General features: G+C 48.9%; 1 protein-coding gene across 2 annotated transcripts in view; it reads right to left on the reverse strand.

The window, feature by feature from the left end:
* The window catches only part of NELL1 (neural EGFL like 1), a 158,486-nt gene that overhangs the window by 61,889 nt on the left and 77,517 nt on the right, over positions 1 to 19,080 (reverse strand). For both annotated transcript variants that reach the window (XM_053449003.1, XM_053449002.1), the window contains exon 12: positions 17,100 to 17,228. In XM_053449003.1, coding sequence (XP_053304978.1) covers positions 17,100 to 17,228 — 129 coding nt within the window. The remainder of the gene's footprint in view (positions 1 to 17,099; positions 17,229 to 19,080) is intronic.

The raw sequence follows: 19,080 nt of genomic DNA on the forward strand, positions 1-19,080 counted from the left end.
TTATCACCGGCGCATTGAACGAGCCAATCGAGGAGACAGGTTGAAGGCAATTTCTGCGCAGGTTTTCTGTTTATGACGCGAGCCGCAGACCGCCGCACAGGACGCCAACACGGGTCACAAGTTTAAAACGACCCATTAAACTCCGCAGCGAGGCCTTCCCTGAAGGGCCGTGGCCTCCATTCAATCTGCGTCCGCAGAAACCTCCAGCGAGAGGAATTATATGACTGAGCACAACCAAATAAAAACGGCTGAAATCCCTCAAAACAAGGTCCATATTTACCCTTAGAAGAACTGACCTTCCAGAAGCTTCCATGCAGGGAATGCACAATCCTTATGGGGATTCACAAAGATGGAGGAGTCACAGGTGATCCTTATAACCTTCTTTTGGCTTAACGCCCCATCTGCCGTACCTGCTGCAAGCCGAGTGACATCAGACTTCGTACGCGGGGACCGTACACCTTCGTACATGCCATAGACCTTGGTACGCGGAGACGCCATAGACCTTGGTACGCGGAGACGCCATAGACCTTGGTACGCGGAGACGCCGTAGACCTTGGTACGCGGAGACGCCGTAGACCTTGGTACGCGGAGACGCCGTAGACCTTGGTACGCGGAGACGCCGTAGACCTTGGTACGCGGAGACGCCGTAGACCTTGGTACGCGGAGACGCCGTAGACCTTGGTACGCGGAGACGCCGTAGACCTTGGTACGCGGAGACGCCGTAAACCTTGGTACGCGGAGACGCCGTAGACCTTGGTACGCGGAGACGCCGTAGACCTTGGTACGCGGAGACGCCGTAGACCTTGGTACGCGGAGACGCCGTAGACCTTGGTACGCGGAGACGCCGTAGACCTTGGTACGCGGAGACGCCGTAGACCTTGGTACGCGGAGACGCCGTAGACCTTGGTACGCGGAGACGCCGTAGACCTTGGTACGCGGAGACGCCGTAGACCTTGGTACGCGGAGACGCCGTAGACCTTGGTACGCGGAGACGCCGTAGACCTTGGTACGCGGAGACGCCGTAGACCTTGGTACGCGGAGACGCCTTAGACCTTGGTACGCGGAGACGCCATAGACCTTGGTACGCGGAGACGCCGTAGACCTTGGTACGCGGAGACGCCGTAGACCTTGGTACGCGGAGACGCCGTAGACCTTGGTACGCGGAGACGCCGTAGACCTTGGTACGCGGAGACGCCGTAGACCTTGGTACGCGGAGACGCCGTAGACCTTGGTACGCGGAGACGCCGTAGACCTTGGTACGCGGAGACGCCATAGACCTTGGTACGCGGAGACGCCATAGACCTTGGTACGCGGAGACGCCGTAGACCTTGGTACGCGGAGACGCCGTAGACCTTGGTACGCGGAGACGCCGTAAACCTTGGTACGCGGAGACGCCATAGACCTTGGTACGCGGAGACGCCATAGACCTTGGTACGCGGAGACGCCGTATACCTTGGTACGCGGAGACGCCCTAGACCTTGGTACGCGGAGACGCCGTAGACCTTGGTACGCGGAGACGCCGTAGACCTTGGTACGCGGAGACGCCGTAGATCTTGGTACGCGGAGACGCCGTAGACCTTGGTACGCGGAGACGCCGTATACCTTGGTACGCGGAGACGCCGTAGACCTTGGTACGCGGAGACGCCATAGACCTTGGTACGCGGAGACGCCGTATACCTTGGTACGCGGAGACGCCGTATACCTTGGTACGCGGAGACGCCATAGACCTTGGTACGCGGAGACGCCGTAGACCTTGGTACGCGGAGACGCTATAGACCTTGGTACGCGGAGACGCCGTAGACCTTGGTACGCGGAGACGCCGTAGACCTTGGTACGCGGAGACGCCGTAGACCTTGGTACGCGGAGACGCCGTATACCTTGGTACGCGGAGACGCCGTATACCTTGGTACGCGGAGACGCCGTATACCTTGGTACGTGGAGACCGTATACTTTTGTATGTGACGAGCCCGTGATTAAACAGTATATACCCTGATATAAAGACGCCTTCTCTAAAATGCGCTCAGGATAAACCGAGACTCCCTTGAAAATCTCTGTTCGTTGTGGATCTCCGGACGTCCGCAGGCCGGCTCAGCTCGCCATGTTTTACACCGAAGAAGCCGACAGACGTCTGGCAGAAAAACCTCATTTGATGGAAATGAAAAATTAAGGGTTTATTAAATGGAGGCAGATCCTCGTCAGACTCCCCCGCAAACGCCGAGACCTCTATTACACCTCTAATGGCTTCACAGTCATTTTACTAATAAGATTTAACTGCTAACACATGCGCGGCCGCTCGCGACTCTCACATCCAGGAGTCTAGTGATAAAGAAGCGACTTTCAGACGGAGGATCTAATTATTTCACCTTTTGTACTCGGTGAGAGCCAATAATTGCATTTCTTTGTGCATTTTGTGATGTATGAGGATGGAGACTCTGTATCTTCTGAAGGAAGCTCTCAGAGGCAGGAGTGCATGCGCAATACTCAGCACCGGTCACAGGTTCTATTGACGCCACTTAAACACCCTTACCTGTCTGGCAAAAAAATATTAAAGCCACGAGATGAGCGGCCAATCAGGAAGAGGACGTCCAGGCCCTGAAAATGGAATGCAACATGCATTAACCCATCGTGATCCGCAATCTACATCATCGGAATGATTTGTAGGAGAAATTCCCCCCTCCTAGAGAAGGTAACATTGAGAAACGGGGGTGACAGTGTCAGGACGTGGGGGTCACGGGGCAGATAGCAAAGCATTTAACAAACAGCTGATAAACTTTGCAGGGGGCACTTTCAGGACCACGTCCGGCTGCAGAGCTTCTGCTGGTCTCCTGTACGTTTCATTTGTCTCTGTCGGCACGAGCGATGATAAGGAAATGTTCTATAAAGCCACGGAGACGAGCTATTTATACAGCACAGCCCCGCGCACGCTCGGATGTAAATCTATTAGGCAGGACAGAACGAGGCTCCATTCATCTTTCACCGGCCCGATTACGATCCTCTCATTATTTCACCGATGGCTCCAAACACAAACAGAGGCCGCCTCGTTCTTCCTCCGAGCCGCGCTCCATTCTGAGAGAGAATACAGAAAGTCTCTATCCCGGCGCACAGATTTCAATCTCCGCCCCAAACCCTGAATGGGGCCACTCCCAGGACACAAGCCCACATAAAAGCCATTGGACACGTCGCTGTATAATGGAGCATGGATCAACACGCAAACTACACGCCAACACCCAGACTGTAGCAGACACGGCAGGGTCAGGGATAAATCCGGTGTAATTCTTATGAGCCGTTTTCCAGGCGCTCTGGGCCAGCAGGATAGGGCTGGGAGGGTACGGTGCGACTCGTAGCCCACTGACCCCTCTCTGTACATCACCTCTGCCACGACAGCCTCCCACTGGGGAATTTAATTACATCGCCCCCCCATTTCAGTGTCTGAGGGCGCATTGCTGGGTGAGGTTATTATCCCGCCGCCCGGGCTGAAGCCGTCCAAATCCTCTGCAGATGGAATGAGAGAGAGTATAACGGCCGTCTCGCCGCGGGGCTCTGCGATTGGTCCGCCGATCCGTAAATGACGTTTTTAGCCCCGTTCCTGCCGTTAGTAACGTGTCGTGTTTCTTAAATGAACCGTATAATTAGAAAGCGATCCTTAAATCCAGCTCAGGACAGTCGCCGCTTTCCGGTCTCTTCATTTGTACTCCGCCTGGATGCCGCTCCTTGTATTTTGCCATTTAACCTCTTGCGCTCTGGTTGTGCCGGGATCACCAAACGTGCAGCCTGAGGAATAGGCGCCTGCCTATAAATAACTGCTAAAATATTGCGTTTGCTTGTTTTCCGGCGCATTAATAACAAATAACGGGTCGCACTTTATTGTTCCATTTCATGACTGAGGGGTTTTATGGCCAGCATTTTACAAACACAGGCGCAGGCGCTTATCGACAAGCAGAGGAACCGTTTGCCGGTCACCACCTCTAACACAGACACGTCTACGAGGGCCACAAACAATGAGCCCCCGAAACGAGGGCGATTCATCATTTCATGTTAATATCTATTCTCAACCCCCCCCCCAACCAGCCGGGACCGATCGGCATCAACGAGTCGCCGAGTAGCTTCGTAACAACTAGAGAAAGAGCTCCGCGGCACCGGCCCACAACCTGTCGGCCATTATTTAAAACCACAAGAGGCCCAATGAGACCAATCGACTAGCATTGTCCAGAACTTCTGCCCCGGACCCCCATTTCTGCCACCCCTGCAGCAGCTTCCCTCCTCTGCCGAGTTGCCCCTCTTCTGTTAGCCCAGAGCCCCCCGGGCGCTCCGGCTTCTCTGCAGAACAGAAAGGGAACTTCTCGTCTCTGAACCGTTTTTGCTTCCGTTCCAAGCTTCACCCCCCAAACCGTCCCCGTTGTTTATGGCTCCTCCACGCTCCTTCTTCATAATAACGTACTCCGACGCTGTCTGCCGGTGCGGAAAGCGATTATAACGCTGCTAATTACCAACAGAACACGGCGACCACGCGACGGATGACAACACAGGAGCGTAAATTCACCAAGAAGAAGGGACTCTTCAAGCCAACTAATTAGCGCGAGACCCGCGCGGTATACGGCGAGACATCTTCACGGCGCAGATAAAATATTAAAAGGACTTTGCCAAAGCCGTAAAGCAGATAAAAAGCCGAACCTGGAATGATGAATGGCACACGTATGTTTCAGAGGGGGCAGGACCCCGTGTAATTAATGCATGCGCAGCTTCTTCCCTAACAAGTCATTTATTTTGCGAAGTGCAGCCAGGGAAGATGTTTTCTGCAGCGTCAGGAACATGCGGCTTAATCTGAGCACCTGGAAAGATTAGCAGAACATCATCAAGAACATAAAGGGATTCCTTCTGCCGACAGCCCCCGGCACTCCGAGCTGATGAACATTTTATAGATTTCCTTCATTTTCTGAAGACGGGCGATAAAAAAAAATGGCCAAAACGATTTAATTCCATCCTCTACAGGCAGGACGGCAATCTGCCCGCAATAACGAAATCAGTGATAAGTAAACTAACTTTACCGGGAGCGATACGTTCCGTTATACGGGTTCTAGGTGCCGCCCCAAATACCGCAGCTTTACTCCGATCCGTTGGGCCCAGGGCTTCACCAATTACGTTCCAGGTCAGGCCGAGCCAGCATTCCCGCTGCAGACGCGCCTTCTCCCTGCGCAGGCGCGCCTCCTCCCAGGGGTTATTTTGTTGCTATTTTCATTTTTTGTCACTTTGTATCCTTTGCATTTCTTTTGAATTAGGAAACCGGTGATTTGTATTGGAGCTCAGGCGATCCCGGCTGCTGGCAAAGCATTTATACAGCGAGCTCTGGGAGGAATTTAAACCGGCAGACGGGAGAGGAGCAGAAATCTATAAATCCTCTCTTCATTTAAACTTTATGGTTCACATTTGCAAACAAAAAAGCTGCCAACGAGTTTACAGGGGAGGAAAAATCAATTATCTGAGCTGCCCAGACAGGCTGCCTTATTCCCAGCAGAGATAGAGAGGATCTTCAGAGTCCACGTCCAGTGACCTTGTGGCTGCAAAGATGAGATTTTGGAACTTTAACCCCTTGCATGTCCATAGAGTTTTTAATAAATCTTTACAGGTTATACACCAGCTCCCTGCCCAAATGTTATGAGCGTTAATTGTCTGAGCGGTGGACGGGGCTTTTGCCGTCAATTCAAGCAGATCCTTAACCGCAAGTGCGGTGAGTATGTAAGACGGCGGCCATATTTATCAAAATCATAATGAAGATGAAATGGGGGTGGGGGGGGCTGTCACAATGCTTTCCATTCATTAGTAACGAAGCTTGGTCCATGCAGATGCTGACACTTTGGAGCCAGGGTTGTTGTCATAGTTACGGATTACCCCGATGAAGCAAAAAACATCTTCCTACATTTATGGATAACCTGTGAATATAAAGCAAAGGGTCACGCGTGCAGTAATACTGAACTGATCCGTACCCCAAGAAAGGGTTAAATGACTGGTCCGGGTCTCACTCCTCCTGCCACCCCAAAGCCCCCCGCGGAGGTTTATAAAAATCTTTATAGTCTGATGTGAGTCCCGTGTGCGGGGCGACGTCCGTCTGATGTGAGTCCCGTGTGTGGGGCGACGTCCGTCTGACGTGAGTCCCGTGTGCGGGGCGATGTCCCTCCGGTGTGAGTCCCGTGTGCGGGGCGATGTCCATCCGGTGTGAGTCCCGTGTGCGGGGCGATGTCCATCCGGTGTGAGTCCCGTGTGCGGGGCGATGTGCGTCCGATGTAAGTCCCGTGTGCGGGGCGATGTCCATCCGGTGTGAGGCCCGTGTGCGGGGCGATATCTGTCTGATGTGAATCCCGTGTGCGGGGCGATGTCCGTCTGATGTGAGTCCCGTGTGCGTGTCGATGTCCGTCTGATGTGAGTCCCGTGTGCGGGGCGATGTCCGTCTGATGTGAGTCCCGTGTGCGGGGCGATGTCCGTCTGATGTGAGTCCCGTGTGCGGGGCGATGTCCGTCTGATGTGAGTCCCGTGTGCGGGGCGATGTCCGTCTGATGTGAGTCCCGTGTGCGGGCGATGTCCGTCTGATGTGAGTCCCGTGTGCGGGGCGATGTCCGTCTGATGTGAGTCCCGTGTGCGGGGCGATGTCCATCTGGTGTGAGTCCCGTGTGTGGGGCGATGTCCGTCCGTCTGATGTAAGTCCCGTGTGCGTGTCGATGTCCGTCCCTCTGATGTGAGTCCCGTGTGCGTGTCGATGTCCGTCTGATGTGAGTCCCGTGTGCGGGGCGATGTCCCTCTGATGTGAGTCCCGTGTGCGTGTCGATGTCCGTCTGATGTGAGTCCCGTGTGCGGGGCGATGTCCCTCTGATGTGAGTCCCGTGTGCGGGGCGATGTCCGTCTGATGTAAGTCCCTTGTGCGTGTCGATGTCCGTCCCTCTGATGTGAGTCCCGTGTGCGTGTCGATGTCCGTCTGATGTGAGTCCCGTGTGCGGGGCGATGTCCGTCTGATGTAAGTCCCGTGTGCGTGTCGATGTCCGTCCGTCTGATGTGAGTCCCGTGTGCGGGGCGATGTCCGTCTGATGTAAGTCCCGTGTGCGTGTCGATGTCCGTCCCTCTGATGTGAGTCCCGTGTGCGTGTCGATGTCCGTCTGATGTGAGTCCCGTGTGCGGGGCGATGTCCGTCTGATGTAAGTCCCGTGTGCGTGTCGATGTCCGTCCGTCTGATGTGAGTCCCGTGTGCGGGGCGATGTCCGTCTGATGTAAGTCCCGTGTGCGTGTCGATGTCCGTCCCTCTGATGTGAGTCCCGTGTGCGTGTCGATGTCCGTCTGATGTGAGTCCCGTGTGCGGGGCGATGTCCCCGATGTCCGTCTGATGTAAGTCCCGTGCGAGGGGCGATGTCCGTCTGATGTAAGTCCCGTGTGCGTGGCTTGGCGCTGTTTACCGCATGACATGCAGTTACAGGTATGAACTCATTCTTACATCATCCTGTTTACACATCAGCCGTTTATAACCACAACATATCCCTGGAGATCCGGCTTTCAGACCAATTACATGTAATCACGGCTCTGCTGGAAATGCAGGTTCCCGGGAGCTTCCCGGGGTCAGAAAGTACGTCGTGGCGTCCGCCTCTGCGAGGCTCGGCTGCCGGATACGAGGAATCTTCACACACCGAGCGGTCTCCTCCATGACTGGACCCTTTTGTACAGACGGAGTGAATGAAGATGGTTTCTGAGAGGGGGGCTTTATGGGAGTCACTTCTGTAAAAGGTTTCTTAATATGAGCGCCGGGACGCCGCGTACGGACCGTCCGGGGAGGTTTATACGCAGACGTCCCAGTTCCTTGGTTGGTGGCACCAAGGGCCACGTGGCAGAGGATGGGAAGGTGAGGCTGGAACGTGTCTAGGAGGCCCCACATATAAGTCAAAGCATGAACCCCGTCACATGAGGGCACAGAGCGCAGACATTGGAGCGCGTGGAGGGTAAGGGGTTAATGGTTCCGTTTCCATTTCATTCATTGTAGGCATTTACGGTCTGAAAGGATTTAAGGAAAAATCTTGCATCTCCCTGGCCCCGAGGCGATAATCTGCCAACATGCGCAGCTACAAACACCTTCTGCGGCGTCACTGCCATGTCTCCCCGAGAGCTGCACCAGAGAGCGGTAACTGCACAGGTTGGAATAAGTCCATTAATAGACAGACTGAGACAGTCACGAGACAGCATGATATTCTGTCTCTAATGACGAGACCGTGACAGGAACCCAAGGTGCCATCCGGCGGAGCTTGGGAACAAACGTTACAAGCAGAGCCGACATACAAGAAAATACCAGAAGCAACCGTTAACCCTTTAAGAGATACTTATTTAGGGAGTTCATTCATCGTACAATACTTTGTAACAGCGAATGAATAACGAACGCAATCTTTTTATTATCCCAGCGCTCGGGCGCCAGGGAATGATCGAGGGTCGGAGGGTCACAATCACCTCGATGCTGGCCGGACGGCAACTACGCCTCCCGCAGGAAAAGTCCATCTTCGCGACCTTTGGCAGCGAGCGAAGCGAGAACTCGGCTTCTCAGTCAATAATTACAGAAATAAGATAAAGTGCGCAGAATTCCTGAAAAAAACGAAAATATGCCGGAGATGGAAGAGATTTGAAAATCTGACCTTTACAAAACCAAATAGATTCGTCCTCCGTGGAGCCGCCACGTTTTATCCAACCTGAGAAGAAAGTACGAGGCCTGACCTTCAGAGCGCGCTACAGCTCCGGGGGTCCGCGCCTGAAACACATTTATTCTGCCCCAAATAAAACATTAATTTATATCATTCTCACCCGTTATTAATCTGTGATTTCCATTTCAGGAACACAAACACGTTTCATATAAAAGGAGCGACAATAAACCGAGTGACACGTGAGAAAAAGAACCCGTATCCAACGGCAACAATAATGCCCCTGTGCAAAAGAAATGGGGTACCGGTTAACTATACATTATACTGGGGCCGGCTCGCTGATTTAACTATACATTATACAGGGGGCCGGTCACTGATTTATCTATACATTATACAGGGGGACGGTCACTGATTTATCTATACATTATACTGGGGCCGGCTCGCTGATTTATCTATGCATTATACAGGGGCCGGCTCGCTGATTTAACTATACATTATACAGGGGCCGGTCACTGATTTATCTATACATTATACAGGGGCCGGTCACTGATTTAACTATACATTATATAGGGGGACGGTCACTGATTTATCTATACATTATACTGGGGCCGGCTCGCTGATTTATCTATGCATTATACAGGGGCCGGCTCGCTGATTTAACTATACATTATACAGGGGCCGGTCACTGATTTATCTATACATTATACAGGGGCCGGTCACTGATTTAACTATACATTATATAGGGGGCCGCGTCACTGATTTATCTATACGTTATACAGGGGCCGGTCACTGATTTATCTATACATTATACAGGGGCCGGCTCGCTGATTTAACTATACATTATACAGGGGCCGGCTCGCTGATTTATCTATACATTATACAGGGGCCGGTCACTGATTTATCTATACATTATACAGGGGGCCGGTCACTGATTTATCTATACATTATACAGGGGCCGGTCACTGATTTATCTATACATTATACAGGGGCCGGTCACTGATTTATCTATACATTATACAGGGGCCGGGTCACTGATACAACTATACATTATACAGGGGCCGGCTCGCTGATTTATCTATACATTATACAGGGGCCGGGTCACTGATTTATCTATGCATTATACAGGGGCCGGTCACTGATTTATCTATGCATTATACAGGGGCCGGTCACGGATTTATCTATACATTACACAGGGGCCGGCTCGCTGATTTATCTATACATTATACAGGGGGGGGGCGGCTCGCTGATTTAGCTATACATTATACAGGGGCCGGTCACTGATTTATCTATACATTATACAGGGGGCCGGTCACTGATTTATCTATACATTATACAGGGGCCGGTCACTGATTTATCTATACATTATACAGGGGCCGGTCACTGATTTATCTATACATTATACAGGGGGCCGGTCAGTGATTTATCTATACATTATACAGGGGGCGGTCACTGATTTATCTATACATTATACAGGGGCCGGTCACTGATTTATCTATACATTATACAGGGGGCCGGTCACTGATTTATCTATACATTATACAGGGGCCGGTCACTGATTTATCTATACATTATACAGGGGCCGGTCACTGATTTATCTATACATTATACAGGGGCCGGTCACTGATTAATCTATACATTATACAGGGGCCAGTCACTGATTTATCTATACATTATACAGGGGGCCGGCTCGCTGATTTATCTATACATTATACAGGGGGCCGGTCACTGATTTATCTATACATTATACAGGGGGCCGGGCACTGATTTATCTATACATTATACAGGGGCCGGTCACTGATTTATCTATACATTATACAGGGGGCATCTCACAGATTTATCTATACATTATACAGGGGCCGGTCACTGATTTATCTATACATTATACAGGGGGTCGGTCGCTGATTTTTCTATACATTATACTGGGGGCCGGTCAGTGATTTATCTATACATTATACAGGGGGCCGGTCACTGATTTATCTATACATTATACAGGGGGCCGGGCACTGATTTAACTATACATTATACAGGGGGCCGGTCACTGATTTATCTATACATTATACAGGGGCCGGTCACTGATTTATCTATACATTATACAGGGGGCCGGTCACTGATTTATCTATACATTATACAGGGGCCGGGTCACTGATTTATCTATGCATTATACAGGGGCCGGTCACTGATTTATCTATACATTATACAGGGGCCGGTCACTGATTTATCTATACATTATACAGGGGCCGGTCACTGATTTATCTATACATTATACAGGGGGCCGGTCACTGATTTATCTATACATTATACAGGGGCCGGTCACTGATTTATCTATACATTATACAGGAGGCCGGTCACAGATTTATCTATACATTATACAGGGGGCCGGGCACTGATTTAACTATACATTATACAGGGGGCCGGTCACTGATTTATCTATACATTATACAGGGGCCGGTCACTGATTTATCTATACATTATACAGGGGGCCGGTCACTGATTTATCTATACATTATACAGGGGCCGGGTCACTGATTTATCTATGCATTATACAGGGGCCGGTCACTGATTTATCTATACGTTATACAGGGGGCCGGCTCGCTGATTTATCTATACATTATACAGGGGGCCGGTCAGTGATTTATCTATACATTATACAGGGGCCGGTCACTGATTTATCTATACATTATACAGGGGCCGGTCACTGATTTATCTATACATTATACAGGGGCCGGCTCAGCTCTTCTAGGAAGTAACATTTCATTTGAACACAAATCTCCTGGAACTCGGTGTTTAGTGAATGCCAGTTTCTGGGTTTAGGCTGCGAATGAAGGAATGAAATAAAATCCTTCCTTTAACCCTCAGCGTTCCGGTGTCCTTAGATGTCCTTCTATGATTGGTTTTTAGGCAGCTCATCCCTAAATCCCGGCCATCAGGCCAAACGCAGAAGCTACAGTTTAGGATTAAAAGCAAATCATACAGAACAGCTTTATGAAACTAGTCAACAGAGAGAAGGCGTCCGGCTGCACAGTCAGTACCGGCAATGAGTGCATGCGCAGCTCGAGGGCACTGTGTGGGAAGAGGCGTATGCATGTATGTATATGTTATGTGCGCACACACTATACACCCCCATACACACTACCACCACATGCTTTTCTATCTGCTACATCATATTTTAATACACATTCTGGCCTCTCCACCCTGGAGGTACATGCGCGTCTTTATTACTCAGGGATCTCAGATCTCTCTGCAGGTACCCGGAGTGAAGACAAATTGTCAGGCGTTACCGGTCTTATTGTAATGGGCGCCATTTCTCACAAAGGCTCATTTAACAGGAGGAAGCAAAGTGCCTTCCATGGCGCGGCTGTGAAAACATTTCTAAAATACACGCTAAAGCCTTATAAATAATAACTCAAAGAGACCGCAGCTGTCAATGACAGCGAGAGACAGACACCAGAGGAAAAGCAGAGACAGACACCGGAGGAAAAGCAGAGAGAGACACCGGAGGAAACGTACAGACAGACACTGGAGGAAAAGGAGAGACAGACACCAGAGGAAAAGGAGAGACAGACACCGGAGGAAAAGGAGAGACAGACACCGGAGGAAAAGGAGAGACAGACACCGGAGGAAAAGGAGAAACAGACACCGGAGGAAAAGGAGAAACAGACACCAGAGGAAAAGCAGAGACAGACACCGGAGGAAAAGCAGAGAGAGACACCGGAGGAAACGTACAGACAGACACTGGAGGAAAAGGAGAGACAGACACCAGAGGAAAAGGAGAAACAGACACCGGAGGAAAAGGAGAGACAGACACCGGAGGAAAAGGAGAGAGAGACACCGGAGGAAAAGGAGAGACAGACACCGGAGGAAAAGGAGAAACAGACACCGGAGGAAAAGGAGAAACAGACACCAGAGGAAAAGGAGAAACCGGCACCGGAGGAAAAGGAGAAACCGACACCGGAGGAAAAGGAGAGACAGACACCGGAGGAAAAGGAGAAACAGACACCAGAGGAAAAGGAGAAACAGACACCGGAGGAAAAGGAGAGACAGACACCGGAGGAAAAGGAGAAACAGACACCGGAGGAAAAGGAGAGACAGACACCGGAGGAAACGTACAGACAGACACCGGAGGAAAAGGAGAGACAGACACCGGAGGAAAAGGAGAGACAGACACCGGAGGAAAAGGAGAAACAGACACCGGAGGAAAAGGAGAGACAGACACCGGAGGAAAAGGAGAGACAGACACCGGAGGAAAAGGAGAAACAGACACCGGAGGAAAAGGAGAGACAGACACCGGAGGAAAAGGAGAGACAGACACCAGAGGAAAAGGAGAGACAGACACAGGAGGAAAAGGAGAAACAGACACCGGAGGAAAAGGAGAGACAGACAGCGGAGGAAAAGGAGAGACAGACACCGGAGGAAAAGGAGAGACAGACACCGGAGGAAAAGGAGAAACAGACACCGGAGGAAAAGGAGAAACAGACACCGGAGGAAAAGGAGAGACAGACACCGGAGGAAAAGGAGAAACAGACAGCGGAGGAAAGGGAGAGACAGAAGCTGGAAGGATAAGGAGGTCAACACACGAGGAAGGGAAGAGACAGACACCGTAGAAAGGGCAAAGGTAGAAGGGGAGAGACAGGAGAGGAAGGAGACAGCAGAAGCAGAACACACCACGGCCCCCACGTGTAACCGTCCATTAAAACACTTCACATACAGATCCAGCGCCTCGTCCGTGACCGTGAAACGCTACAAAAACCTCGCCATATATTCTTCTGGACTCGCACTTAATGCCACGGCTGGATCTTACTAGAAAAGCTCCCGTGGGCTGTCAATTGGATTGGATTATGGATCAAGATATGATCTTGAATGTATACCTTTAGCAACCCTTCAAATAATTTCCCCACTACCAATGTTAAGCTTACTGGCCTGTAATTGCCCAGTTGAGATTTTGATCCCTTTTTAAATATGGGCACATCTGCCTCACGCCAATCTAATGGAACTATGCCTGAGCTGAAAGAATCCCTAAAGATTAGTGATAATGGTTGGGCCAAAATTTGGCTTAGCTCCTTCAGTACCCTTGGGTGTATACCATCCGGTCCAGGGGGCTTGTCTACCTTAACAGTATTTAATTTCTAGAGCACTTTTTCTTGTGTCAGCCAATCCCATGTTTGCTGCAACGGTCCCAATACTTTTATTAATATAGTGTATGAAGGGAAATTATGCATGGGATGATTTAGAAGGATCCCCTTAATCCATGCGTCTGCATTATAAATAATAATAATAATAATAATAAGTGAATAGACGGAACCCCTTAATCCATGCGTCTGGATAAATAATAATAATAATAATAATAATAATAAGTGAATAGACGGAACCCCTTAATCCATGCGTCTGGATAAATAATAATAATAATAATAATAATAATAATAAGTGAATAGACGGAACCCCTTAATCCATGCGTCTGGATAAATAATAATAATAATAATAAGTGAATAGACGGAACCCCTTAATCCATGCATCTGGATAAATAATAATAATAATAATAAGTGAATAGACGGAACCCCTTAATCCATGCGTCTGGATAAATAATAATAATAATAATAATAAGTGAATAGACGGAACCCCTTAATCCATGCGTCTGGATAAATAATAATAATAATAATAATAATAAGTGAATAGAAGGATCCCCTTAATCCATGCGTCTGGATAAATAATAATAATAATAATAATAAGTGAATAGACGGAACCCCTTAATCCATGCGTCTGGATAAATAATAATAATAAGTGAATAGAAGGATCCCCTTAATCCATGCGTCTGGATAAATAATAATGATAATGATAATAAGTGAATAGACGGAACCCCTTAATCCATGCGTCTGGATAAATAATAATAATAATAATAATAATAATAATAAGTGAATAGAAGGATCCCCTTAATCCATGCGTCTGGATAAATAATAATAATAATAATAAGTGAATAGAAGGATCCCCTTAATCCATGCGTCTGGATAAATAATAATAATAATAATAATAATAATAAGTGAACAGAATGATCTCTTTCATGGTGAAGAAGATATGTCAGTAGAATGTAAAATGCGCCCTTTGTGTTCGGTTCTTTCTGGCCGCCTGTAGCTGATTCCGCACTTTTAGAATCCCCGCTCCCGTGATGAGAAGCCGGAGATTGCAGCGTTGCTCAGAAAGTGGGATTTGTGAGCTGGGTAATGGGAAGCGGATGGGAAATTGAGGCCGGTAAAGATAAGACTTTCATTTGCTTTTGCAGGGTAGAAATAAGCATTTTTCTAGGAAACCGTATAAAAGCGCAGCGTGAGCATAGCGGTGGCAGAGATACATATATTATTTATATATATATTATATACATGCGCTGTGACAGGCGACGGCCTCCCAGTACTCCGGACATTTTTAATTGAATGATAATAATAGCCGCAGATAACAGAGTGGAAATAAAATATGGGGCTCACTGATATCAACCGAGCCGCCATAACTCCAAAGATAAAGTGAAACGCGCGGAAAAACCGGCCACCAAACTTACAGAAGCAGGTGAAAGGTGAACACATGCACTCACGTCGTACGGAGTGCATGTGGGACACTCCGCGTCGTACGGAGTGCATGTGGGACACTCCGCGTCGTACGGAGTGCATGTGGGACACTCCGCGTCGTACGGAGTGCATGTGGGACACTCAGCGTCGTACGGAGTGCATGTGGGACACTCCGCGTCGTACGGAGTGCATGTGGGACACTCCGCGTCGTACGGAGTGCATGTGGGACACTCCGCGTCATACGGAGTGAATGTGGGACACTCCACAGCTGCTTTCGGCTGAGATTGTGGGAGTTATTGTAACCACTGCGGGTTTTTGATGAGGCAGACAATTTGTTTAATGCGTCCGCTCTCCGCTGGATAACAAAGCGCTTTAACAGGGTTAAGAAGAAAGTAAATTGCGGACTTTCATCCATGACATATTTTATAAATGATAAAAACACGCAGGCCGGGGAGAAAAAACAATAAGAAAAATCTGATTAATATCATTTTTATAAAACTAATGTGTTAAGAGACGTCGGGATTCACATGCAACGTGAAGCATGTGGCGATGATGTCATACATCTCCCATAACACGTATGAGGTGTCTTGGTATTATGGGGGAAGGGTACTAAGCGATGCCGATATCTCGTTCATGTATCATTTCGAAGTTGTTCGCTTGGCCAATCAGCAGCGGTTCTGCGTGGCGTGTTACAATCGCGTGTTTTGTGTCTTCACCTGCAATGCACATTTAATTGAAACGCTGACATTATCCGTGGCTCTGAGACGGTATTTTTTTGTAAACTTTGGCATTTTCAATTATTGTTCACCTATAAAAGCTGTCATTTTCAGCTGACGGCGCATAAAGGATATTCCGGACATATATCAGAATCTTTCTAACAATGGCAGCCAAGAGCTGCGAACGTTCTCTATTTTCACCGGAAACGTGTCACCCTGAAATGGTATTAAAAACAGGTAAAAAGCATCCCTTTGGGGTCATTTGCCTGGAATTCTGGTTCTGCTCATAGAAAGTCTAAGAGAATTACGTTTCCCGCGAACACATGACACTTCCATACTACATGACACATACAACACGTACATGGAGAACATAGAATCCGCCGGCGGTCCCACGTATGTTTAAACCCCCGTTTGCAGACACATTTCTGCAGACTGAATTTAGATAAATAAGAAGATGCCTTCAAACTAGATATTTCTTCCTAATTTCCTGGCAGCGGGGTCCGTGGCGCCGCCGTCAGTGGCACACAACGAGATATTAATTCTCAGTAATTCTGCTGCATCGCCTCCTCGCGATGTCATAGAAAATAATCTGCTGGGATTTGAGTCAATAAACAATAAACACAAGAAACAGAACCCGCTCCCCAGCTTTTAAACATTTTTCCAACACATACATGTGCCCCCCCTCGACACACAAAGGCCGAGGACCACCAGACCACAGGAACCAGAAGTACCTGGCACATTCACGGAGGGGGACGTGACCGACAGCTCCGCTTCACCACACGTTCTGCAGTAGCTGTCACCAGAATGAGGACTTGATAAAGACCTCATTGTGAGGTCGAAACGTTGTTGCCGTCTTCCTTCAATAAATCTGCCTAAGCTGGAACCCTTGAGTGCCTGGAGCCTTTACTTTGTTCTGCAGTAGCTGTCACCACCACAGACCAACGCACAGCCCACGCGAGACCTCCAAATCCGGGGCCCCCAGCCTGCAAGCTCTCCGCTTATTTTCCTCAGTATTGACTACCTTTAGCCATTCCCAAATCCAACTCCAGAACGCAGCATGAGCTGCACAAACCATCATCAGTAACGTCCGGGACTAAGGACTGGAGAAGACCTTCATGCAATCACCGCCATGCCCTTTTATACCCAGCTAGTGAGGATACAAAGTAATAGAGATTTACCTTCACAATTGGCAAGGTCGCCCTGGATGGGTGTGTAGCCACTTCTGCACTCACAGGTAGCCTTCGTGTCCCAGTTATTGCACTGAGAGTTGTCCCCACATCGTGGTCCTTCTGCACAGAAGTCATACCCTACAAGATAAAACAATATAATAAAACCGCGATGGTCTCGAGAGGGCTTTATCCAATAAACAAAATGATCCTCCATACATAAACATAAACTACATATAAAAAACTGCCGGTGCAGGTGAGGGTCTCAGCGAATAAATAAGGGGTCTTTGCTTCCTCTGCCGGCGGGGAGCTGGTGAAATAAGATCTGGATTCTCCAAATGCAGATCCCACAAAGTCCTCTGAGGACGATGATCTGAAATATTTTGCTATTAAAAGCCAAGAACATAAATGGGATCTTTTGCTGCACAGAGGTAAGCGTGACACGTGTCTCCAAACACGGATGGGGTCACCGCCACATTCAGTGACTGGAATGTACGTGGCTTTGTGATGGTTTTGGAGCTTTCGCTGCACAAACAGAGGCTTCATTCGTAGTCTCGCTATGATCTTAATTTACATGTCATTTACCAAAGATGCCCCCAAAAACATCATTTCTTTTTACTAAAGAAATGTTAGAATTGGGTCGGGAGCTCACAGCTGGCAGCCTCTGGATTCAGTAACAATAAAAATAACTTAAAGTCACATTAAGAAATTCCCAGCGATTAGATCTCCGTTCAGGCTTCTGCTCCATTATGACAGAGCGCTAGAACTCTGCGGATACGGAGCAAAGAGTAAAACGTAACAATTCATCTTAAATGCGAAGCTCTTCGGATGCTGCAAGGAACCATCGGCTCTGTTTTATTAAGACGCGGATGTTACGAGAAACATCTTATCCAAGATTATGCCGAATTCTGTCATTAGATCTGGGGGCTCAAACATCCCCCCCCTTCATCAGAATGAGACACCAGCGAGTCCCCGGGACTGGGTAATGCGACCGGACTCCGGAAAATGCCACGGGGGTCGTTTATCAGGGCCATCCACCCCGGATCGAGGGCTACTTCCAATATAACGCATGGCGCTGGATTTCTCATCCTTTTACACGTACGGCCCGTCTTGTTATATTTCATGAAAGCAGAATAAGGTCAGTCTGAAAACAGCGACTGCAAGGACTCCCAGCTCATCCCTCTAGGACAAGAATGTCGGAATTTGCAGAAAATCATATAAATTAGGCTAAAGGAGTTAAATGATCTGATGTTTCAGATCTATTCATTGTGAAGAAAAGCGAGGGGATTGTCTTTATAGAACGTACGATCGTTCCTTTGTCGGCTGCTAACAGGTTAATGCTGTGCTGTGTAACATGTTACATCGGTACTGCATGTAAAGCCCAAGTGACATGGCTGCTCTCAGCTCTTCCAATAGCCCAGAGCCGCGCATGGAGCGGACGGGTCAGCGAGCCCAAATCAGCTACATTTCTACCAAATTCTGGGTTAGAACAAACGGAATTCACGTGGACCCAGCAGGCGCGGGTAAAGCCGAGCTGAAAGATCTCATTCTTCGTTACATTTCTACCGGAGTGACTGGGCAGGGTCCGCTTCTATACGTCCCATAAAGGGGCAACATCGGCTGATGAGGGGCAGAACGCATGAGCTTCCATTAATACAAAATCATATTGTAGGGGAAATCTTCCGACAATCCGCTCCGGTGGGCCATCGAAGCCCATCATAACATCCGCTGCTGCTGCGCCAGACGAGCTGCTTTACATACAAATTGAACATACGCAATCATTTCGGCGTATAGACTCTACACGCGCGAGAGCCACGCAAATTAACCCCTGAATTCCCAAATTACAGAACAGGGAAGAATTTCAGAAATCTGGAAATAAATGAAGCTTTAATCCAATAAAGTAATTTCAGACAGAAGATGTGAGCTGAGAAGCGTCTCCTGCGCTCAGTAAACTGAACTCTGTGCTTGTGAATTCTTGCATTTTAACCCTTTC

This window comes from Spea bombifrons, chromosome 10 (assembly GCF_027358695.1).
Source record: "Spea bombifrons isolate aSpeBom1 chromosome 10, aSpeBom1.2.pri, whole genome shotgun sequence".
Lineage (NCBI taxonomy): Eukaryota > Metazoa > Chordata > Amphibia > Anura > Pelobatidae > Spea > Spea bombifrons.